This window comes from Lissotriton helveticus, chromosome 3_1 (genome assembly GCF_964261635.1).
Source record: "Lissotriton helveticus chromosome 3_1, aLisHel1.1, whole genome shotgun sequence".
Lineage (NCBI taxonomy): Eukaryota > Metazoa > Chordata > Amphibia > Caudata > Salamandridae > Lissotriton > Lissotriton helveticus.
This window is the reverse complement of record NC_136061.1, coordinates 216,879,329-216,905,424: the sequence shown is the minus strand read 5'-3', so window position 1 is coordinate 216,905,424 and position 26,096 is coordinate 216,879,329. Positions and strand designations below refer to the sequence as shown.

At 47.6% G+C, this 26,096-nt stretch overlaps 1 protein-coding gene across 4 annotated transcripts in view; it reads left to right on the top strand.

Annotated features, from left to right (window-relative positions):
* Positions 1 to 26,096, top strand: part of TAF15 (TATA-box binding protein associated factor 15) — a 589,620-nt gene that overhangs the window by 251,966 nt on the left and 311,558 nt on the right. For all 4 annotated transcript variants that reach the window (XM_078679623.1, XM_078679625.1, XM_078679622.1 and 1 more), the window contains one exon: positions 17,937 to 18,054. In XM_078679623.1, coding sequence (XP_078535749.1) covers positions 17,937 to 18,054 — 118 coding nt within the window. The remainder of the gene's footprint in view (positions 1 to 17,936; positions 18,055 to 26,096) is intronic.

The following is a 26,096-nucleotide window of genomic DNA, read 5'->3' as shown; positions in this document are numbered from 1 at the left end:
AATTACATTCCTGTTTATATAAAATGCCTTCAAATGCACTAAACCTTTGATTCTTGAGACCCTCTACGCGTCGCCCCCTTGTGTTTGGAGTGTTATCGCATAGCACATAAGCTTCCAAAGCACAGGTTTTTCCTACCCAGAGTGTTCTGTAATGCTCGCTTTGAGTTGGGTATTCAAATTCTGCATTTCTGATGGAGTGGCCCTATTGCTCTTTGTACACTGAGAATCTCACATCAGCACACTGTGGTTCATGCACTACCAGCCCAGTGTTCAGTCAGAAATTGCAACCCACCCCGTTCATCCAGTTGTCTGAAATCTCACTTCAGTTTTTTTTTATGTTTCCACCCACTGTAGCTGCAACCCATCCCAGTGGCCGAAAAATGCAGTTTTCAGCATAAATATGTATCCTGCAGAAGTTGGAACTGTACAATTGTGAACCTCGGGCTCTGACCGATTCTGCTGAAGCTCTAAGTTGCCTCCTTATGAGAAGGTTAATGCGCAATTAGACTGCGCTTCCTCTTGGCCTCGCTTCCTTTTGAAGCAGATGGCTTGCTATTTCCTGGACTGACGAGCCGAGTAAGGATGGGTATGGACTCACTGGAAGCCGATTGGGTTACAGTTTTATTAGGTTACTGAATGAAAACTAATCAGAAAACCTGCTGATACCATTTTACCACTGCAAACAATTATTTATTAACAAACAATTGATCCCAGAAGGGCAGATAGTGGGAGCTTTTAATGGGCTGTATATTCCTTCTTTTTAAGTGTCAGTGCATGTAGCGACTCCTCTGAGGGGTCGAGCGCATATTCCGATTCAAGGTCTTTAAGTTCAGTTTCCAGCTGTCTCACTATCTCCTGCCGTTTTGCTACAAATCGTGATTTCAGTGAGAGAGCATGTCCCTTTATAACAACTTTATATGCCTCCCAAATCGTTTGTGCTGAATCTACGGATCCTAAATTGTCCTCCAAAAAATAGCCAGTTTGCTTAACAAGCTCCTCGCGTATGTCAGGGATCTTAAGTATCCAGGGATTAATGACTATTGTACGACTCTGCTGTTTGGCCCCATGCGTGAAGTCTATCCCCACAGGGGAGTGAGCTGATAGGCCTCTAGGGAACGTCACGGGCCTCCTGAAGTTACCTACCGAGGCTGCATATGTTAAAAAGTAATCGATCCGGGAGAGGCTGCCATGCACGTTGGAGAAGTACGTGAAATCTATCGAGTCACCCTGTAACTCCTGTCCCACGTCCGTGAGCCCCAATGCCGTAGTAAAGTCAGCCATTAGTTCATTTGGTCGCACATTCTGTCGTACTGGACGTCTGTCCGTTAAGTCATTCATCGTCATGTTATAGTCTCCCCCCATTATCAAAACTCCATCCCTAAGATCCGCGAGTACCCGACCCAGTTCCGCAAGGGCTTCCCTACCTAATGCTGGCAGCAGATAGACTGATACAACATTCAAAGCCCTTCCCTCCCATTGAGCCTCAACCACAGCAAACCGTCCTGCGGCATCTGACCGCGTATTAAGTACAATCAATGGAATGGTTTTCTTAACGAGGATTAATGTACCTCTGGAGCCAGTAGTGTAGCCTGCATGCACAAGAAGCCTATATCCCCACCTGTTGAGGGCTTTACATTTATGGCCAACCAGATGTGTTTCCTGCAGGAGTACCAGATCCGGGGTTTGCCTTTTCAGGTACTGTTGTACTATTCCCCTCTTAATCCCATCCCCCAAACCCATTCCAGGTGAGTACAGAGAGCACTGATTCACGATCAACTACTATTGGTCAAGAGTACTAACATCACATTGCAGGTCAAATATAAGGTCCACATTGTTATGAGCATCTTACAGAGAACAAGATCAATATCGGTTAGAAGTCTGCCACTAAAACATGAATAATAGAAAAAAAACACAATACAACAAACAATTCGTGCCACAGAGTCTGGCTGTCAGTATGATTACTTCAAGTGTTTCTAGTAAGGCAATTTCAGGGCAAGAACAACAATTTATGTCCCAGTTCCTCACCCCCCGTCTAACCCCCCTAACTCCCCCCACCCTGCTACCCTGCCTGTGCATTCAAAACTACCCACCCCCAAACTCAGCAGAGTGCTTCTCGCCCCATTGAACATGCTAGAAATGCAGGGGGATTCAACCCTCTCCCAACCACGGTAACCACAGATCAAGTAAATATAATCATCACCACCGCGCTTAAAGAACTAAGGTCAAACAATATCACGTCATATCAATCTAGTCAGCACATTATTCACATCATTCACCTCGAACATCCCCATATATAGTTGCCACTGTAATACAGCCAACAACACCCCCTTTCCCCCCCAGACCCTTTACTTGCGCCTCTTATGCAGAGTGAGACATCGCAATCCAGTCTTTAGATAAATCAGTCCTGTTCCTCCAGTCCGCTAGGTTCCGAGGTCGCTTCTGTAGCCGGCGTTTCCGATTGAGTGTCCGTCAGCGTCCCCTGCTTGCCGGGGCGATTCCCCCTCCGGCGGTCCACCTTCGTCCATCCCTCGATCCAGTCCCAGACTGCCTCAGGAGAGTCGAAGAACCAAAATTTGCCATCCGATTCCACTCGGAGCCGCGCCGGGAAAAACATTGAGTATTTCACTTCACGGTCTCTCAATTCCCGTTTCACTGCCTGGAAACTCCGCCTTTGGGCCTGAACCTTGGCCGTAAAATCAGGAAAAAACTGTACTTCGTAATTATCAATTTTCAATGGGGGGGGGGGCAGTTCTGGATGTCTGCAGTAGTAAGTCTCGATCACGATAATTAAAGACCCTTGCAATGAGCTGCTTCGGAGGTGCACCCACCTTTGGCCTGCCTCCCGGCACTCTATGAGCACATTCAATAGAAAAGTAGTTAGATAGCGACTTTGGCTTCAAGTGTTTCGTGATTAAGTCTTCGACATATAAATCTGCTGCAGGCCCCTCTGTTTTTTCTGGAACCCCTAGTATCCGAATGTTGTTTCGTCGGGCCCGCCCTTCATAATCATCCAGCTGCTGTTCCATCCTGTCTTTCTTTTTTTGCATCTTGAGCATTTGACCCTGCAATTCCGAGGCGTCCGTTTGTAGAGCTTTCGTCACGATTTTCAGCTCCCGGACCTTCTCATCCATTTTCCTGAAGTCTGCTCAGAGTAGTGATACTTCCACTGTAGCTGGGTCCACCGAGGCACGCATTCCCCCTATAGCCGCAATAACATCATGCAGAGTCGGCTCCTTGGCATGCAGTTGTCCCGTACCCAGGCCCTCCTTCTCCTTGCTAGGTGAGTCACACTTTTCTCCACCTTTAACCCAGGCGTACTTCGCCAGCTGTTTCTGGGCATTGGCCCTTGATCCCATACCGCCCGCCGCCATCCCGGGCGATCTCTAAGACTGGTATTGCGTGTCTACAGTCTAAGGGCGCTAATATTGCCGGGTCACTGGCAAGTTTTTGATATGTGTCTGTGCAGCCCAGGAAGTCTCGGCCACCACCTGTCGCTCCCACGACCGTCCAATATGACCTCCCTGTGTTTGGACGTTGTGCGGTCTAATCCCGGTCCAGATCGACAGTCACGACCACAAGTGGGGCCCCTATGGCATGCTCTCGCCAGGCAGAGCAGTCACCACTTATCTGCTCCCTCACATGTGGTTCAGCACACTTCTGGTTGCATTCAATGAGTAGGAGGAGGGGTAGGGCAGTGCAGTCAAAGATTGTGTGATTAGGTGTATCTCAGACCTCAGGCCTCACTTCTCCTCACCTCCAGGCCTAAACAGTAGAACCTTCACTGATTCAGCTTGCGGTGCCACTCTTGCTTCTGCTCAAGCGAGGGGGGGAGGGGGAAGGCGTTTTCCCAGTCCTCAATCGTGCCTTCCTCCCTAATAGATCTCTCCCTGATGATGGACTTCCCCTCGGACCTCGTTGTATCAGGGGTATCCCCCACGGGCCTCACAAATGCCTGCTCTTGTGGAAGCTTACTGTGCCACCCTTGCAGTGGCTGCCTCTGTTGCACTCCGGCCCGTCTGGGCACTTTATCCCCCGCTCTCCTCCGTCGCTCCACCAGGGGTGCGGGTACGCGACGACCGGGTCTTCTGCCAAGGTGGGTGGGGAGGGGTGGGATATAGGGAAACACCCGTGTCTCTCCTTCAGTGCACCGTTACCGCCGCGAGAAGGCCTCAAAGCCGGGGACTCGAGTGACTTCGTCCCCGGCTCCTCTCCCAGTATGAAATTGCTCCGCTGGCTGTCAGGGCTGCACGGCCCCCGATTCCTCCCCCGCCGGGCCTCACCACCTCACATACGCCTCACCGCTGATCTCCGGCGCTGCTTCCCAGGACTCCTCGGAGGGTCAGCCCACGCACTCAGCCCAGTCACAGCAGGCATCGTCCTCCGGGCCGCGCCGCCATGCTGTTGTCGTCACCACAGCTCTTCAGGCCCGCACTTCGTCCGCGATATCCCTGAGGGGCTATAGGCCCCCAGTTCGCAATCCAGGTGGGGGGGGGTGGTTCAATAGGACTCTGACTCCAGCTTCTGCTCCCGGGATTCGGATCTGGACGGTGGGAAAGCAACAATTATCCCGTGGTCGGGCGAGAGCTCCTCTAGGCAGCAGCCATCTCTCACGGCTGCTAGCCACGCCCCCGCCGGCACTATTATTCTTACATCCAGGAACATCCTCATCCTCCACCACAAGAACAAACATCTGATTCTTTGGTGCAGGACTTGCAGGCGATGTTGCAGGACTGCTGCACAAAATTAACAAATGCCTCTGCCAACCCCCAGGATGCCTCCTGCTTCTACCATTACTCTGCCTCCTAGAGATTGTCCATCTTCCTCCTCCTCTGACGATAAGAGGGAAGAGGGCGAGATACATGACACTCATCCATCTCTAAATGAGTTGGATGATTGTGATAACTAAGCCGTCACCACCTGCGCACTAATTGGATAACCCGTCTGAGGACAGTGGGTATTTCCATAATTTAAGGGAAAGAGCTGCCCCACGATTTGAGCTCCCTATGTCAGTAAAGCAATCCAATTGCTTTTTAAATGATTTTAAGGAGCAGGTATGCAAATCAATCAGAGCCATCCCTATAGTTTTTCATAACTGGGACAAAGACCTCAAGCTCATGAGCACCCTGCTACTATAGCAGCCGTGGTACCACATATTGATGAAAATTAAAAAGCCTCTGACGACTCTCCTGCCTGTTTCATGGGCCACCCCAAGGCTGATTCAGCGGACATGCAAGCGGCATAGCACCGATCAAAAAATACTTTCGCACCAATATTCGTGCCTCCCGATAAGAATGGCAGACGATTAGCATTCGGGAAACGCTTCTCTTCAATGTCTGCCTTGTCTATTCATGCAGCTAATTCTTTAGCTATCCTAGGCCACTACAATAGACAAATATCTGATATAGGGTTATTATTAGACCTGGTGCAAGAAGATAAAAAATTGGAAGCAAGAAAGATATTACAGGAAGGGGAGCGCACTTTATCTGAAATCATTGATTGCACAATGGACATTGCTTCCACTGGTTTTCGTCAGTTGGCAGGAGCTGCTGTTTTGCGATGGCAAGGTTGATTGAAGTCATCATCATTCAGACCAGAGGTCCAGTCTAAAATATTGGATATACCATACAATGATGATACATTATTTAGCAAACACATTGATGACGCCCTTTTGGCCGTCAAAACTGACACGGACATATCTAAATCCCTAGGCCCATTGCAGTATTGCAAATATCCTTTTCAAGGAGCTCGAAGCTAGGGTTTTTCTTCCTACAAAGGAGTATCTCAGCGATACCACCAATATCAGTCTTCCCAGTCCCAATATTACCCTCCACATCAAAAGCAGCAATACCTCCATCCACCTTCTGCCGCTTACTCAAAACAATCGAATATGCACAAACAACCAGCATGTCCCACAAAAACAATGACCTCAATTCCATGCCAGCTACTATCCCTTCACCCTTCCCTGTGGGTACGAACATCACAAGCCATCTACCCCAATGGGCACAGATTACAAAGGACAAGTGGGTACTAGATCTCCTTACCTATGGTCAGACCCTCGAGTTCATTCAGACGCCTCCGAAGAATCCTCCAATGGATTCACCCCCTCGTCTTCACTTATATGCATACCAGAAATAAATGCGTATAAACGTTCTAGGAGCTCAAGGCCATTTTCCTCACTCTCCAAGCTTTCTTGCCTTAGCATTCCTGGCTCGTCAGTGCTGATTCGGACCGACAGCATGACCAGCATGCATTATGTCAACAAGCAAAGAGGGACAAGATCCCTTCCTCTTTCCTTGGAGGATCAGAGCTTGTGGGAGTAGCTCACAGTTACCAACATCACTCTTAAGGCGGATTATGTTGCAGGAACAAACAATACTCTAGCGGATACCCTCAGCAGATACTTAGAAAGTTGCCACAAATTGGGAACTAGACCAGCAGGAGTTAGATAAGATCTGATCTTTAACCTTTGGCTCAAATCGCATCTGGATCATTAACCCCAACAACAAATTCTGGTTTTATGCCTCCAGTCGGTACCTGCTCCCGGGATCATTAGGGAATTAAATTTTGATAAGATGGTGTGGGATTTAAGCGTACGCTTTGCACTCATCCCAGTGATCCTGAGGATTGTCAGCAATATGAGGTTGGAGAGATGCCGACTTATTTAAATTGCTCCCCAGTGACCTGGGCAGTACTCAATCACCCAACTCATCTTAATATCAGAATCCATACCAGTTGCACTACGGACCAAACCAACACTTCTCACAATGAACCAGGGCCAAGTCCGGCAGCCGGATCCACGCTCTCTCCGATTATACGCATGGCTCCTGAATTCAATGAATTCCATCACCTAAACATTCCTCAGGATTGCAAAGACATTTTGGCAAGTGCTAGAGCACAATCCACCAATAAAACCTACAGACTAAAGTGGCAAAAGCTCTGTTTATTTTGCCAATAACACAATTTACACCCGCTAAAAGCAACTACAGAGCCAGTCTTGCTATATCTACTTTCTCTGGCTCGTTCAGGTGTAATACGTACATCTGTTAGGGTGCCTCTTGCTGCAATATCTAGATATATATGGTCCCTTCAGGGTCCATCCTTGTGCTCGACCAGGATAATAAAACAGTTCATGAAAGCCCTTTTCAGAGTTTTGTCTATGGTGCGATCTCCTCCACCTGAGTGGCACCTTCATATTGTCCTTTCTCAATTCATTAAACCACAGATTGAACCAATTCATAAATCAGACCTAAATTTCTCTCGTGGAAGGTAGCCACTTTTCTAGCTTTGATATCCATTAGAAGGTTGAGCTAGATTTAGGCATTTACTATCCAGGAGCCTTTTCTCTGATTTACAGAGGAAAGTCATCCTTCAGATGAACCCAAAATTCATACCAAAGGTGCCCACACAGTTTCATCTGAACAAACCAATTATCCTTTGTACCTTTCCTCCCAGTCCGACTACTGCAGCAGAGCTGTCTTTGCACAATTTGGACATAGATATGTTTAAAGTACTATTTACATCACACCAAACCGTTCCGTAACTCAAGTTTTTGTGGCCTTTGGCCCATCTCAACTGGATAGACATGTGATTAAAGCCGCCATACCCAGGTGGATGTCCGCCACTGTTCAATTCTGCCATTCCAAGGCGGGCAAACCGCTTTCTTCTACTCCGAGAGCACACTCTTCAAGGGCAATTTCCACATCAGCAACCCTATTTGCATACGTTCCTCTAGAGAAGATTTGGCGTGCTGCAACTTGGGAGAGTGTACATTCTTTCATGCAGCATTATTGGCTTGAGTCAGCACACTACAGTGATGCAGTGGTCAGGCAGGCAGTATTATGAGATCTGTTCCAATGACGTGAGCCTCTGTTTTTTTTAAACTGTTTTATTAGAAGTTTCATTAACACAAGTAGACATTCACATTTGTCATTCCATGTTATTACATTTCCTTTTTTTGAGCATATGATAAAATAATAGTGCATGTTCCAGTGTAACAGCTGCCTGTATATTATATTTACCAGTGTCTCCTGGTGTTCTACTTAACTCTCTCATTCATCGATGTTGCCTCATGCAGAGCTCAAATCTATGTCAATGCCACGTTGATGTGCCTGTCCAGGCATCTGTGTGATGATCTACTAACTTGGGAGGCGGGTAATAATGTGACTGGAGCAACACCCGAACCTCCACCCAATATATTTATTTGCTGCTTATGTTCTGGAGTGTAGTGTGTGTGCAAATGTGTACTGTGAGTGTCTCTCAGGCGTGTCAGCTTGTAGCAGACCCCATATCTGCGACGGTGCTATGTTCCCCCCGGAAGTCTCTTAGGATGGTGTCCCAGTTTGCTGCAATTGGGAACTTGCGGAGGCCCTATGTGTCTTCCTGGTGCAATGTTGCCTTCCCATGCCTGTAATAAGTGCTGCTAAGTTCTGCCAGGCTAGTACCTGAGAGTGTCAGGATTACGCTCCACAGGATCCGATCGTTGCTATATAGGGGTCCACCTCCTTATGTTACCAGCTCCCTGATTTTTAGTAACAGGGAGTTCGAACCATAAGGCGAGGGAAGGGGAAGGAACTGCGGGGATTATAGGCTCTGAAAGACATAAACATGAGACACATTTATACACCATATGCAACTACAAATGCTACTCTCATTATGGTCTCACTAGGATGTTGGAATACCTGAAAGTAACCAGAAGCACACCTCCTTTCAGTACTAGCCAAAATGGTAAAAGCAGTTCCTTGGAAAAGTATCAGAAATCAATACGTAATAGTCCCAAATCAAGAAGCGAGAGAACAAGGCTTTTTCTACTGTGTACTGACACCCAGTACCATCCAGAGGAGTGGAAGTACAAGAAAACGTCTTGTTGGAATCACAGGACTCTGGTTGCTCTAGGAATATTGTATCATCATAATCCTTATAGAGTAAAGTTAATCCTGTCATGGATCAAAGGTATTCATATACACACGGTAGCCCGTAGTGACACTACTGAACTCCGCTGTACCACTCTCACATGAATAAGCAAAGGAAGAAACACTGTAGCTAGTGGCCAACCCGACTCACGTAGCTCCGCGGTAAAACACGAAATACAAGACAGCACTGGCAAACGGTAGCGCGTGGCAGAACACACACTGCGCTCCGCTGCTATCCAATTAGCTTATCCAAAGTAGCAGTCAAATCCGCCACGGCAACACGTAGCAGATAACTACTGTGCTCCGCAGCACCCAACAGCAATACTGGGTCAAATTCGGAACGGTAACACGTGATCGGCCGACACACAGCGTTCCGTTCTACCGTTAAGCGCAGCCGCGCTTAACCGGACTCACCGGACGATCCGAAGGCTCCGGTCAGGAAGGAGGATTCCTTGCAGAACATCCGCCCGCAGGAAACCAGAAAGACAGCGAGGCAAGGCAATCCTGGACGCAGGAGAACTCAGAAAGGAACACATAATTACGCGCATCCGTCTCAGCGCGCTTCCCCGTAAAGTACCTCCCTACATCAAAGCTTCATGGGAGTTGTAGTTCTAAACGTTAGGCAGGCGCACATGCTCACGAAACCTGACAGTAGGCCCCCCTCCTCAGCGCCTCCTAGGCCCAGGCTTGGCCAGGAACCTCGCATGAAAGCGACGTACAGCTGCAGGGGCATGCACATTGTCACACTGCTCCCACGAGTCATCCTCAGCCGAATACCCCTTCCAAGCTACCAGGTACCACAGAGCACCACGCCTCCACTTAGAGTCCCGAATGCACCTCACAACGTACTCATAGCCACCATCAATAAGGACCGGAGGAGGAGCCCTCCGCACCGAGGACAATGCAGGTTTCAAGAGACTGCAATGTAAGACAGGGTGGATCCTAAGCGAAGCAGGCAACCTCAGTTTGAAAGCCACAGACTTCACCTTCTTTACAATGACATAGGGCCCAATAAAACGAGGATGGAATACACTACGCAATTTGAACCGAATGTTCTTGGTCGAGAGCCACACCTTATCCCCGACCTGGTAATCAGGATCATCACGACGGTGCGCATCCGCCCATCGCTTATACACACTTTTGGACTTGATCAAATGTTTGGTGAGCTGTTGCTGCACAGTGTGCAACTTCTTCATTCTACTGTATACCGTGGGCTGCTCAGACACACTCTCAGGCAGACACACCGGAAGAATATTAGCGTCAATCCCATATGTAGCATAGAAAGGGGACACCCCCACAGAACAATGCCAAGCGTTGTTGTATGCCAGCTCAGCCATCCACAACAAGGATACCCAAGAGTCCTGAGCCGAGGCTGCATAGCAACGGAGGTATTTCTTTAGAGTCTGGTTTAACCTTTCGGTCTGGCCATCAGTTTGCGGATGGAAGCTCGTGGACAGGGAGGACTTTATCTACAATGCGTGGCACCAGTGCTTCCAGAATCTAGCGACGAACTGGGGGCCTCTGTCTGAAACGATCACTTCAGGCACCCCATGCAGCCGAATGACCTCAGAGAGAAGCAATTTCGCTGTCTGTCCTGCCGTAGGAAGGTTAATACATGGAATGAAATGTCCCAGTTTAGTTAGACTGTCAATCACCACTAAAATCGCAGTCTTGCCTTGATTAGGTGGGGGACCGCTAATGAAGTCTAAACTGATGTTTTGCCATGGTTTACGAGGGGTTGGCATCGTTATGAGCTTCCCTCCACAATCGTTCTTGGAGCGGGCGCAAACATCACATTGCGCTACCCAAGAGTTGGCATCCTTTTTTTAGCGTTTTCCACCAGAAGTGTCTTTGGGCCAAGTGAATGGTTTTGAGCGCCCCCTGATGCCCGGCCAAGGGAGACACATGACACCATTGAAAAGCCTCCTTCTGCAATACGATTGAGGGCAGGAATAGCTGGCTAGTCACAAAAGGCAAACCCTGTTTGATGATACGTGTTCCTTCCTTAGCAGCCCAGGAATCCCAGAGTATAGCTGATCTAGCACTCCGTATCTTGTCTAGGAAGTTTTCAGCATTTAAAACACAAACCACCTTAGAGGGTTCTATGATCGATTCAAGAATGGGTACAGTCGAGGGGCTCTCCTCTTCTTGTCTGGACAAGGCATCCACCTTCCTGTTGTCGCACCCTGGTCTAAAGGTTATTACAAAGTCGTACTCTGCAAAGAATAACATCCATCTCATCTGACGCTGGGTCAGGTGTCGGGCAGTCTTCATAAACTGGAGATTTCGATGATCAGAGTATACCGTGACAGGGTACACGGCCCCCCACAGATATTGTCTACATTCCTGGAAGGCCCTTTTTACTGCCAACAGTTCTTTTTCTGAGATGGTATAATTCTTTTCAGCAGCATTCAACTTCCTGGACAGGTATGCTACCGGATGTAGTTGTCCAGTCTGTGGGTCTCTTTGCGATAAAATGACCCCTATTGCTTCATCAGAAGCATCAGCTTCTACTACAAAGGGTAACTCAGGTTTAGGGTGTGCCAAAACAGGAGCAGAGGTGAAAGCCTCTTTCAGGTGTTCAAAGGCGTTGTTAGCCTCTGGTGACCAAAGAAATACTACTCCCTTCCGGAGTAACCGTGTCAAAGGTACTGCTAATTGTGAGAATTGCAAAATAAATCGTCTATAATAATTAGCAAACCCTAAGAAGCTCTGTACTTCTTTCAGGGACTTGGGCGTGGGCCAGTTCTATACTGCTAAGACCTTTCTATCAGACATACGCAACCCATCCGGGTGAAGCATAACCCCCAGGAACTCAACATACGACACCCCAAGCTCACATTTACTCAGCTTACAGTACAATTTGTGTTCCCTCAACTTCTGGAGCACAAGCATGACCTGAGAGTTGTGAGTTTCTACCTCTTCCGAATATATCAAGATGTCATCGATGTACACCACTACACAGACATCTATATATTCTCTTAGGACATCATTCAGGAAGAATTGAAATGCAGCAGGGGCATTACAAAGCCCAAACGGCATCACCAGGTATTCGTACAAGCCATAATGGGTCTTAAATGCTGTATTCCGCTCATCCCCTGCCCTGATGCGAACCAAATGGTAGGCCCCTCGTAGATCGAGTCTAGTGTAGATCTTGGCGTTGCGGACCTGATCCAGCAACACAGTGATGAGGGGTAAGGGATACCTGTTACGAATGGTAATCTTATTCAACCTGCGATAATCTACGCACGCTCTCAACTCACCATTGGCCTTTGAGATGAAAAACAAAGATGAGGCTGCGGGAGAACGGGATGGTCTAATGAAGCCTATGTTTATATAGTGTTCCAGATAGTCTTTCAGGTGTTTTGTTTCAGGGACTGGTAAGGCGTATACCCTACAAGATGGTACAATAGCTCCGTCCACCAAATCGATGCGACAGTCGTACTCTCTACACATGCTCGCGAAATATGACAGAGAGGGCTCTGTGAATTTCCACCTTTTCGTCATCATCCGCTTCGTCGCTACCATTCCTAAGTCAATAAAACAGGAGGTCCCCCTATGACGCTTACTTCTATGACAAAGATTTAAAAAACAGGTCTCCCATTCGTAGGGGAGTGTGCGCTCCATGCATCGGGCTAGGGCCTCTACTACAGCACTGCAGTATCCCTGTAAGCGCAGATAGCCCCACAGCATGTGTAACAAGTCCACGTCCAATCAATCAATCAATCAATCAATCATGCCATTTGTATAGCGCACTACTCACCCGGGAGGGTCTCAAGGCGCTTGGGGGGAGGGGTATGCTACTGCTCGAACAGACAGGTCTTGAGTTGTTTCCTGAAGGCGAGATGGTCCTGGGTCAGCCGAAGGTGGATGGGGAGGGAGTTCCAAGTCTTGGCAGCCAGGTAAGAGAAGGATCTTCCTCCGGCGGTGGCTCTTCGGATGCGTGGTACGGCTGCGAGGGCGAGGCTGGTGGACCGTAGCTGGCGTGTGGGCGTGTAGAAGGTCAGGCGGTCGTTGAGGTACTTGGGGCCCAGGTCGTGGAGAGACTTGTGTGCGTGGGTGAGGAGCCGGAACGTGATCCTCTTGTCGACGGGGAGCCAGTGCAGGTTCCTCAGGTGGCTGGAGATGTGGCTGCGTCGGGGGACATCCAGGATGAGTCGGGCGGAGGCGTTCTGGATGCGCTGGAGTCTTTTCTGTAGCTTGGCTGTGGTTCCGGCGTAGAGGGCGTTTCCGTAGTCCAGTCGGCTGGTGACGAGTGCCTGGGTGACAGTCTTCCTGGTCTCGGTCGGGATCCAGCGGAAGATCTTGCGAAGCATACGCAGGGTGTTGAAGCACGATGAGGAGACGGCGTTGACTTGTCTGGTCATCGAGAGGGAGGGGTCCAGGATGAAGCCCAGGTTGCGTGCGTGGTCGGTTGGCTTGGGTGCGGTGCCCAGGGCTGGGGGCCACCAGGAGTCGTCCCAGGCGGAGGGCGAAGATCCCAGGATGAGGACTTCCGTCTTGTCCGAGTTCAGTTTCAGGCGGCTGTCCTTCATCCACTCGGCGACGTCTTTCATCCCTTCGTGTAGGCAGGTTCTGGCGGTGTCGGGGTCTCTGGTGAGGGAGAGGATCAGCTGGGTGTCGTCGGCGTAAGAGATGATGTTGAGGTTGTGCTGGCGTGCGATGGCTGCGAGAGGTTTCATGTAGATGCTGAAGAGGGTGGGGCTGAGTGAAGATCCTTGCGGGACGCCGCAGATGACTTCGGTGGCCTCGGAGCGAAACAGGGGGAGGCGAACTCTTTGTGTTCTTCCGACGAGGAACGAGATGATCCACTCCAGTGCCTTCTCTTGGATACCGATGTTGCTGAGGGGCTGGACTAGGGTGCGGTGGCAGACCGTGTCGAACGCAGCGGAGAGGTCCAGGAGGATGAGGGCCACTGTTTCCCCCTTGTCGAGCAGGGTCCGGATGTCGTCGGTGGCTGCGATGAGGGCGGTCTCGGTGCTGTGGTTGGCTCTGAAGCCGGACTGCGAGGGGTCGAGGGATCCGTTCGTCTCGAGGAAGGCGGTCAGCTGTCTGTTGACGATCTTCTCGATGACTTTAGCAGGAAAAGGGAGGAGCGAGATGGGGCGGAAGTTTTTGAGATCGGTGGGGTCCGCTGTAGGTTTCTTCAGGAGGGCGCTGATCTCGGCGTGCTTCCAGCTCTCCGGGAAGGTGGCGGTGTTGAAGGAGGCGTTGATGATGTTCCGGAGTTGGGGTGCGATGGTGGAGTCGGCCTTGTTAAAGACGTGGTGTGGGCAGGGGTCGGTCGGTGATCCGGTGTGGATGGTGTTCATCGTGCGGGCTGTGTCTTCGGTGGTCACCGTGGTCCAGGTGCGAAGGGTGGCGGTGGGGGGCGTTGGTTCGACGGTTGGGTGCGTGGGTGGGGCGCCGAAGCTGTTGTGGATGTCGGCGATCTTGCGGTGGAAGAACAAGGCGAGGGAGTCGATGAGGTCTTGTGACGGAGTGATGTCGTTGCTGGGGTTGGAGAACTCCTTGACGATAGTGAGGAGCTCTTTGCTGTCGTGGGCGTTGTTGTCCAGTCGTTCCTTCAGGGATTTCTTCTTGGTGGTGCGGATGAGCTGGTGGTGCTTGCGGGTAGCGTGTTTGAGGGCGGTCATGTTGTCGGTGGTCCGGTCGAGGAGCCAGGCTTTCTTGAGGGCGCGGCAGGTCTTCTTGGAGTCCTTGAGGTCGTCGGTGAACCAGGATGCCTTCTTGCTTCTGGGTCTGCTGGGAGGGTTCTTTAGTGGTGCGAGGTCGTCGGCGCAGGCGGTCAGCCACTGTGTGAAGTTGCGGGCTGCTTCGTTGGGGTCCGTTGTGTTGGCGGGTGGGCTCTGGCTGAGGGAGGTGGTGAGCTGGTCTGCGGTGATCTTGCTCCAATTCCTGTGAGGTACCTGTTGCGGGTGGAGGTGGGTCGTGGATCTTTTGAAGCTGAAGTGGACGCAGCTGTGGTCGGTCCAGTGGAGTCCGGTGGCGTGGCTGAAGGTGATGTACTTGCTGGAAGAGAAGACGGGATCAAGCGTGTGGCCGGCGTAGTGGATGGGGGTGTTGACCAGTTGCTTGAGTCCGAGGTTGGCGAGGTTTTCCAGCAGGGCGGTGGTGTTGCTGTCCTTGTTGTTCTCCAGGTGGAAGTTGAGGTCCCCGAGGAGGATGTAGTCAGTGGAGGGGAGGGCGTGCGGGCTGATGAAGTCTGTGATGTCTTCGCTGAATTGTGTGCGTGGTCCCGGGGGTCTGTAGACGAGGGTGCCTCTGAGGGTCGTCTTAGGGTCGGTGTGAATCTGGAAGTGGAGATGTTCGGCTGCGGCGAAGGAGTCGTTGGCGTCGGTCGTGATGCGGATGGTGTTCTTGTGGATGATGGCGATGCCTCCTCCGGTCTGGTTGATGCGGTCCCTCCTGATGATCTTGTACCCGTCCGGGATGGCGATGGCGATGTCGGGTGCAGAGGAGGCGTTCATCCAGGTTTCCGTGAGGAAGGCGACGTCCGGTGATGTAGCGTCGAGGAGGTTCCAGAGTTCCACGGCGTGTCTTTGGACGGATCGGGTGTTGAGCAGGATGCACTTGAGGTGGTTGCTGCTGGTGCTTGTCTTGGCGGGTGCGGGGCAGGTTCGGAGGCAGGCAGGTGAACTTTAGAAAGGCTTTCTTACAGACTCAAGTGACTTAAAGATATATTCTGGCCCTATATTATCGGTTTTTAATGCCATATCTCTAGAAGACTCGGCTAAGAAACTAAACAATTGTAAATCTGGATCCCTATTAGATCCTTGCCCCCCCCTTCACATTTTAAGTTTAATATCTACCTCAATTAACAGAATTTTAAATGATATTTTGAATATTTCTCTAAAACCTGCCATAGTGCCTTATTGTTGAAAACAGGCATTACTACTTCCCCTACTGAAGAAGCCTAATGCAGATCTAACCCTACTGAGCAATTTTAGAACAATATTACTTCTAATGTAATTTTTAAGATTTGGGTAAAATTAGTTAACCTGCAAGTTATCTGATTACCCTTAATGAAATCATCTTCTCAATGATTCAAAATCAGGTTTCCACCTCAAAGTTTGCACAGTCAGCCCCACTTGAAGTAAATGGATGATTTAAAAGTTAGTTAGATCAGAGTACTTCAGCTTTGACAGTTTTATTGGAAACTAGCTTACCCGTCGCGCGTTGCTGCGATCTCAGAAGAAAGGAAATTTAAGGAAACTTGTTATGATAACATTCAATTTACATTGTGTCATTTTTATTGAAACGTATTCATTTTAATATGGAAATCATTTCAAAGTGTTGTTTTAATTCTGTTTATTTATTCGAGTGCTTGTGGATACACGGTATTTTTTGTTTTTCCGTCTGGTGCGTACACGAATAAATCAAAAGGTTTTCCGACGCCTGAGCTGGCCACATACAGTTGTCCATGTGAGAAGCACGGATTCTCCAAATCTAGTCCACACACTTGCAGCGATTGTCCTTGTGCTTTGTTGATGGTCATTGCAAAAGCGAGTCGCACTGTAAGCGTTCAGTATTGAAAAGATTATGAGGGCCCTGGGTGGCCGGGGGGCCAATATTTAACACATTTTTTTTTCTTCTTTTTTTTGCCAGAAACCTTTGCGGGAGTGTACTCAACAACTTTAAACAATTTTTTCTTTTTTAAATATTTTTTTTTTTTTTTTTTTTAGCCAGAAACCTTCGCAGGAGTGTACTCAATAACTTCCCAAAGTTTCATGCCGATCGGATGAATAGTGTAGTAATGCATAAAGGACAAACTGACATACTTTGGCTTTTATATATATATAGATGTCAGCAGTTTTTGACACAGTGTCATATCCAGTCCTACTAAACAGACTGAGGAAGCTTGGGATCCAAGGACAGGCTTTATACCTGGATAAACTCTTACCTAAAGGACATAACTAAGGCGGTCTAGTTCCATCCTTTTACCTCAGCTGCCAAACCACTCTGCTATGGGGTTACACAGGTCTGTGCTTAGACCCCATCATATTTAGTATTTATCTTGAGCCAGTGGCTAAATTGATTCTAACACCTGGGTGTTTGTGAGGTCTTAAGCCCTCATATAGCTATCCCATACAGTCTTAAATGAACAGCATATATTAGCGTGAAACACATGTTCCTAGAGAAACACCTTGGGTTCTCCAGCACAGCCTCCCACTCCTGGTCTGTAAATGGTTTGTGCAGGTCTTCTTCCCTCCGCGATTTCTGGCCCTTTACTGGGTCATACCCTTGGGGTCCAATAACATTCTAGTAAGAATGTAATATTCAAGATGTCCTCATCAAATCTTTTGTTTTGCATAAGTTCCTCAGGTCACTATCCAGTTAGTTCAGTGCATTTTCTGTTTCCTCTCCTTTCCTCAATGTTGATAATGGACCTTATTAAACTTTTAGTTTCTTACTTAAAATGAGAATGTGGAAACAAATAAATTCTTGATTGACTGGACTAAAAACCATACAAAGAAGCTATAGCTATTTATAGCATTTTGAACAGGTACTGAAGGTCACCCCTTGTTTGCATAGGGAGGATCAAAATATGGGTTATAGATTAGCGTTGTTTTGTGCCTTTTATTGACCTGTATAATCTGTTCAAAGACTATGAGTCTATAAAAGATCCTACTAGAGAACATGTTACATACTGGTATATGGAATCTATACAAGATACTGGTGCTGGAGAACTATAGTTAATTGTAAAGTCTTTGCATTGAGAACTACAATTACAGGTTAGTTACAATTGTTTCCTCAGGGGTGGTGGAAGCTGAAGGTGATGTGCTGTTGCTTCTTGTAACACAGGAGACTAAATGTACTGCTTGTGTGCTCCTATTTTACTGAATTATTAACCGCTGTACCAAACATTGTAAGGATCATCCTCTTAAGCAGGTGGACAACTTGTGTGTGGTTTTATTGATAACCGGGGTGGGACGCATTTGATCAACATTTCTAATGACTGAATCAACTAGTTTTATGGTGTGAAAGTCACAGGTTTCCTTTTAGGCATTTATTATTATTTTTTAGGAGATAACCGACGTGACATGAATAGGTATGGAGAAGAAGGAAGCTATGGTGGGTCACAGGGAGGACGAGGGCGTGGTGGATTCAACACGGATGGAAGAGGCTCTAACCGAGGAATGAGGTGGGCTTTACAGTTTAACAATCTGCTTTGTCGTGTTTGTCTTTGTAGTATTACTTACTCTTTTACTTTTCATTTTGTATTAGTTGAAGGTGTGAAATTCAGCAATCCTGTTGTCTGAAAGTATACCATTAAATATGAAGTCATCCATTGATTTAAAAGGTTTAAAATTAAATGCTTCTCATGCCATTGCTTAATGCAGAAGGCTGGAAGCATTTTTACATGTTGTATACATTCATGCAAAGCTATGAACATGTTAGCCTGTACCTTTTCTCCACATATCCAGTGCTGCACATGCCATGCTCTTGCTGCCTTCTACATAGTGCTATTGCTGTCGAGTTGCTGGGGCCTGCTTAATGCTTTGCCACATAATTTGCCGTAGGCTGTTTTTTTTTCTTCTTGATTTACTCTACACTGCCACCTCCTGAGTATTCCTGACCGCTAATACTGTGGTGTCCCTAGACGTTAGTGCTATGTGCTTTTGCAGCTCTTATGTTGCAGTATCTCAAGGTGCCTGGTGCTGTGAGGCATGTCTCTAGCTGTCATCTGCTATCATTTCTGCAGTGTTAGGTTTTTGCCTTTTTTGGTCAAGCATTCGAGACCTCTTGTATATACTTCAGTATATACTTGTATGTGTATGTACTTGGTGGGCTCTAGAGATCATCCCTATGACTTGTCTGCTTTCGCTTAGGGACTTTTTTTCTGTTCAACTGCCTCTATTTAACTGCCTTGATAGAAAACGACCAGTAGAGGTCAGTAAAATACCAGAATTGCTTTCTGCTTGTTCAACTGTCTCTATTTAACTGTCTCGATAGAAAATGACCAGTAGAGGTCAGTAAATACCAGAATTGCTTTCTGCTGCGGGACTTTTAGAAAAAAATTCTGGCAACTGCCTCTATTGAACTTTTTTTTTTTTTTGGTTCATAAGAGTTCTATTGATAGTTGCCAACAAAACACAGCTTTATGCCTACAACCCTGGGGCCGGCTGCTTTTCGTAAATATTGTTATTAGATGCACGTTACACAGCTGTTCAGCCGACAACCTCCGGTCCGGCAGCAAGTTAACCAGGACGGCACTAAAAACCATAACATCATTTACCACGAAATCATATTTTCTCTTACTTTTGTATTTTTCTAAACATAACTAAACTTTTGACTCAGTAGTGTTGCAGACAACTTATAGCATCGCACCTAATTGTGTGAAGTTCTACTTGCGGCCAGTCTAGGCGCATACATTCCTCATCCCTGCTCTGGGTGTCCCCCCGTGTACCTGCCTGGTTGTGTATTGTCCGCCGATTACTCGGCTTTACTTCGTTATGGAATTTTAATTACCGTTTCTCATCCCTCCTCTTCCTCATCTTCTGAGCTTTCTATGTCGTCCTCTGCCAGAGGGTCACATAGGTCTCCCCGGTATTTATTCCAGGGTAACCATACTTTATTCCATTTGCGCGGGTTAGCTCTCATTTCGTACACCGCCCTTTCAGTTACCATAAGCGCATCCATATTCCTGCACCATTGGGCCAGAGTCGGAGTTTTCACCGCACCCCACTTCTGAGCTATATCTCGTTTGGCGACCATGAAACCCACAATGGCCCACAATTGACCCTGACATGTCAGTTCAGTAGGGCCCCACACATTTAGTAGGTTTGTACGGGGGTCGGGTACCAATGTTGTGTCTAGTGTTTGAGAGATGGTGCGCAGCACCTGTCGCCAATAATTTGTGCCAATGGAGCATTCCCAGAGTGTATGTATAAATGTGCCTTCCCCACCACAGCCCCTCAGACAATACGGGTGGTCCGCCCTGTGCAGTTTATGTAGTGTGGTTCTCGTGAAGTATATTCGATGTAGGTTCTTAAGTTGCACTAGACGAAACCTTGCTGAAATGCCAGCTTCTCTCGGGGACGCCAGTGCCGCGTTCCATTCCGTCTCACCCATGTCTCCCAGTTCACTCACCCATTTCTCCCGCAACATATCTAGGGGGCCCGGCATGTTATTCAGCAGTTTACGGTATGTAAGGGAAGTGGCGCTAGTCTGTATATAATCGGTAAGCAGGCGGTCCTCCAATGGAGAGGACTCTGGGACCTTAGTTCCTGCTGGTATCACTGCCATTAGTGCATGCCTAATTTGAATATATCGGTATGTTTCATTGGGACCCAGGTTATAGTTTTGTTGAAGGTGCGAGAACGGGACCACCCCATCTTTTAACCACATGTCTCCCACTGTGGAAATTCCTATATTGTCCCATTGGGTGAATCCTTTGGTGCGCCGCAAGTGACCCAGTGCCTTGGTGTCCCATAAAGGAGTTAGTTTCGTTATGACTCCCCTCCATTTAAGCCTCGCCTGCGCTCTGTGCCAGAGTGTCGCTGTGTGTTTGGTTGGACCCGTTAGTTTTCCCGCCAAACCCTTGTGGTATAGCGGTGCCAGTAGACTATGTGTGCCCAGCTGCGCCCTGTCTGCTAGGTAAGCCGGGTCGTCCTGCGGGGCATGTAACCATTGGTTGAGAACTTTAAGTTGAGCCGCCCAATAATATAGTTGTATATTAGGCAGGGCTATCCCACCGTCGTACCAGCTTCTGTTGAGTTTTAAATGTGCTATTCGCGCTGGGCGCTCGCCCCATAGCAAGCTATTCACCACTGCTGTCACCCTCTGTAGATAGCGTGGTGGCACCAAACTCGGAGCATTCTCCAGCACGTACAAGAACCGTGGTAGTGCCATCATTTTATACAATGCTGCCCTCCCTAGCAGCGTCAGAGGAAGGGTCTTCTAGTGTCCGACATCCCTCTTCAGTCTGTTTAATGGTGGCAATAGATTCCGATCGTAGAAATCTGCAGCATTGCGTGTTACGTATATCCCCAGGTATTTGAATGATGTGTCCGCTATTTCTAGTGGGCAGTCGCTTGGAAGATTTGGAGAGGGACCTCTCAGCTCATATATCGCTGATTTTGTCCAGTTGATCTTATATCCAGACGCCTGTCCGTGCTTTTCACACAGTGCGAGGAGTTCTGGGATGCCCTTTTCTGGGTCTGTCAGATATATCAACATATCATCAGCATAAAGGGAAACTCTATCTTCCCAGTTGTCCCCCCATCTGACCCCTCTGAGTAATGGGGTGGTTCTAAGGACTTTGGCCAGAGGCTCCAAGACTATTGCAAACAGCAACGGTGAGAGCGGGCATCCCTGCCTTGTCCCTCTATTCAGTGGTATCTCACGGGAGATGTGACCGTTAGCCGTCACTCGTGCCACCGGGCTATTATATAAGAGCCGTATCTAGGAGATGAATTTAGGACCGAAGCCCATATGGGCCAGTACTGCGAAGAGATTCCACCATATCGAATGCCATCCTGGCATCTAAGGACAGAATGGCCGCCGGTTCTGTCAGCAGTGGTGCACGCGCCACCGCTCCATGTACTCTACGGAGGTTCAACGCTGTACTCCTGTGTAGCATAAAGCCCGATTGGTCTGGGTGAATCAATTGGGTGAGGTATGGCATTAACCTGGTGGCCAACAGTTTCGCTAAAATTTTGGCCTCCACGTTGAGGAGCGATATCGGGCGGTATGACCCGCACTCAGTAGGTGGTTTGCCCGGCTTCGGGATTCTATTCAACTTTTTTGATAGAAAACGACCAGCAGAGGTCAGTAAAATACCAGAATCACTTTAGCATTCTCTAGATTCCTGTCCATAGAAATTGTCTTCCACGAGCACCCTTAGACAATATTTTTTTCAAATCTTGTATTTTAGTAATATGACCACAGAAGGCCCTGATTTTATATTAAAAACATTGCTGTGGACCATACCAATTCCAGCTGAAAGGCAATATTTCTCTCCATGTGTTCCCATGCCTGGCATGTCATGCAGTTTGGTGTTTACTTTCCCTCCATGATAAAGAACAGTAGATGTTTTAGCATAGCTAAATACATATAAGGTCCCAAAGGCGAGACCAATTGCATTTCAAATGCTTGTTTTTGTATGTAGACTGTGCTATCTGGCAGCTGTTTGTTACTTGCACTACGCTAACATCTTTCCTCTGGCTCTTTTATTTCATGCCACCTCAGGCTCCTTGTTGAGCATCATGGTGCAGTGCCCATTTTTCAGTGTGTAATATTGCCGCTGGCGGCCCATATTACACTTATCTGGCTACATGTGCATGCTAATGCTGTACTGGTTTAGGCATCCTCTGATCATTTCTAGGCCCTGTAGCTGCTCAAATAACCTTGTGATCTCTTTGGCTGTTTGTGCTGCTGGGGTTCCATGTTGCTGCTGGTGGCTTATGCTGCATTCTAGTTTATTCAAGTTTCTCATTTTGACAGTTCCCTCATGGACAATGTTGGTTAACACACCTTTTATGGGATGCTTGTGCTGCATAGTCTCTGGTCACTTTTGCTTCCACATTCTTTATTTGGTTAGCGTAGCTGAACTGCACGTTTTCTGGTTTCATAAGGTTACCAATTGTCTCCTACGAGTTTACCTTCTGCTTTATCCTTTACTACTTCTAGCTTCTGATATTGATCTTCTTACATATTGTTTTTTTTAGTTGCTCTAACTCTTGCCAGCGATTTTTCATGCTGCACCTTCATATTGGTTTTGGCAGTCTGCCACATTTCAGCTTTGCAAGGCGTCCTGCTAGGTAATCTTGCTGAAGTGGACTTGTCCATCTGGGCAATATTTTGGTGGGGCGAGTCGCCCATGTTAGCCAGTCTGTGAACAAAGTGTGTTTCCATTGTTGATTGAGTGGAATGCATTTGTTGACCTACACGTGGCAGAAGCAAGTTGTTCACTTTTGGCCTAACTCTGAATGATGTGGCTTGCACATGCCATGCTTTCTGAACCAACCCAAATGCCCATGTGTTTCCCCATTGTTTAAGCAATTTCTTTTAAAATCCAGTTTATTCATTGTTTTCCATCTTTGCCACAATGTTAGCTGCATTCCAGAACAATTTCCAATTCTTCTGTAATAATTGAACTTGTTATTTTTGTCATTAAATGTGGATAGCGAAATTCTGGCAAAGGAACCTCATTATATTAACTCAAGAAGCAATAAGATTTTGTATCTTTAGCAGCATATCCGCCTATTTACTTGTTCGTCTTAGTCAGTGAGTGGATGTGTTCTGAAGAACCTCCTAAGATTTTTTAATGCACTTTGAGTAAATGAGCCCTTACAGAGTAAGGTTTTTGGTGCTGCTTAAAGCTGCAGAGTATAGTAGCTATTTCTACTCAAAATTTATTTTTTTTGTATACCCTCTGATAGGCTACTTAGTCTGCTCGCTGCTAAAGTTTTAATTATACTGGCATCTGTCATCAGTGGCTTTCTGGATCTGTTTTATAGGCCAACTCATTTCAAAGTGCAGCTTATTTTTCATGCAGACGACCCTCTAAAATAGGGCGTCTAATGTTTACATACTGATCATTTGGAGGAGCATACGTAAGTGATTCTCCATTAGGCCAAATATTGAACGCCCGAGACCTTAATTGATGAAGGGCAAGGAATAAGGGTACAGGTGAATCTGTATGACGTGTTCCTGTATAATCTCTATAAAATGCATTGATGGCAGAGTATAGGAAGCAGTTTTCTGCAGGGTATAAGTCTTCTCGACTGGCAAAAAAAAAATATTGAATATCTTGTTTCCACATATCTTTCAGTAATCTCCCATCGGGAGATTCAGACCCATTGTCTGTAGTATTATCAAAGGATCACACCATTGTAGGACTCGGCCACATCTTTGATACCTTGGGTCATGAGGCCTTTTCTGCACCTCAAGATCTTCAACTGTTATAATTTCATTGTCAGCCAGGGCTAAATTGATATTGTCTCAGTTTTATCACTGCCTGCGCAGGTCTCTAATTCTCCATTGTAGGATCTTAATTGATAGTCGTAAATGTTATAATAACTGCGAACTGGATTACTTTGCATCACTTTACATCTGACATTGTAAAATGCAGTTAACAACATCATAGCCAAACTAAGGCTACATTTTCAAGACTTATTTGAAGAAATTGAAGGCTAAATAAAGTCACAAAGGTACATAAATCATTACAGCATAAAACCTAGGTAGAGACGACTTACCACTTATTCCTTACTTTTTTTTAAATTCCCCAGGAGTCAAACTGGACCCAGAAGGTACCTCAGCGCGATGGTAGATCACTGAGCACTGACACAGTTCCACTCTGGAAATGATATGCAGAGCCTATACAAATGCCACTCGCATACTCTGGCCTCCGTTCCTTTTTTTTCTGCGCTACCAAGTGTGGATCCAGAGCTACCGCTCATAACTTTCAGACAACTCACATCGATTGTTTTGTGTGGGCAAAGGTGATGTTGCCTCTCAAAATGACCTTTTTTAAGCCCTGTAAGGATGGTCTCAAACAAATATCTGTGACAGGTCCTCATCATGTATGCTTGTGGTGCTTGCAGGGACTGCGCGTTGATGAAACCAAAGGCTATATGAGACTGTGAAGCAAAACCATATGCTACAAGCAACGTAAGGCTCAGCGGCAAGACCAGTCCAGGGCCAAAAGTCACAGGATCCTGAGGTTCATTGTTAGCACGCGCCTAAATTTCCAGTTAAGTTTGAAGAAAAAATATAAAAAATCCAAGCCGGACTCAGCAGCCTCTTCTAGCATCTCAAATTCTTCTGTGAAGGTGCAAGGGCATCACCATGCCTCTCAATCTCTCTTCTGAAGTTTGTCAATGTCAGAGTCCATGTTGTAACTTGTCCCGGCACAACCCAAGTTTCGAGGGCTGTCTGCGACACAGAGGCAGATGAAAGGATTCTACAAGGCCATGGCCCTACTCTTTGGCTCATTAACGACTCCCTCTGATGTGTCTACAGGCCCCAGGGAGCAGAGGCACCCTCCATCTGGGAAACTGCCTGCGTGTTTGACCTCGGTGCCAGTTGAACCCTCCGAATCCACCGCTTTGCCTCCCATGGCTCCTGCACCTACCCTTCATCCGGCTCCACACTGATTCCCAGAGCCCTAACACCGGAGCACATGAGGCCCATTTTTCTCTCTGACTTAGAGTTGCTGCCGCTATGACCCCCACTGAGGCTGCGCTCTATTTCTGAATAAACATAATCACCTCCTCTTGACTTGCTACCTTCCCAAGGAAGAACCTATTCTATGCAATCCTTATTTGGTGTGATTCTGAGAACTATTATGATGCAGGTGATGAGATGGTGCAACCTTACCATGAAGAAAAACTGGTGTGATGTCCTTCAAGAATTCAGTGGCATCGACACTTCCCCCTACTACCAGCGTTTCTTTCACCCCCAGGCCAGGCCTCTGGGGAGAGTGCATCTTTTGTCATGGTCATGCATTGGACAGCTGAAGTTCAAAACCTCCAACTTCCCACATTAAAGGTCAAAACAAATGTCTTGATGGAAGAGCTCCTGCTATGGCAGCCGTCTACTGAGCCCTTCCTACCCTCCAATTAAGCTCTTGCAGATACTGTTAGGGGCCTGGGCCAAACCTTGCTCTGGTCCCACAGTCAGTTGCTAAGTTGAGAGTTGACACTGCCCTGCCATGGGCAACACAGCAATTTTCTTTCAGCACCCGTCCCCCTGCAAGATTGGTGGTGCAAGCGTGTACGAGTCAGATGATCCTGAATTCCTTTCCCAACTCCTCCCCTTATAGGGAGTCTTTGTGAAGAGTGTATTTGCTTCCATCACTTTGGCCCTAATTTCCGTGAATGCCAGTTCCCTTCTGGGCCGCTATTCCAAAGCTCTTGAGGATTCAGTGGCTCAAGCCCTCCCAGATTTCCCAGATCTGCAACATGTTCTGACCCAAGCTATGCGGGATGGTTGTAACGCAGCCAAGTTCACAATTCCTTGCATCTTGGATACCACCGATTCCATTGGGAAAGCTATTTGCACCAGCGTTGCCATTCGCCACGAAACCTGGCTAAGGTCAGCGGGTTTTTCAGGTGATGTCCAATCATCTTTGGACATGCCCTTTGACAGGAGTTCCCTTTTTGGGGTCCTGTCAGGTTCTACTTTGGAGCTGTTCAAAGAGAGCATGGCCACAGCACTCTCCCTGGGCTTACCTGCCCT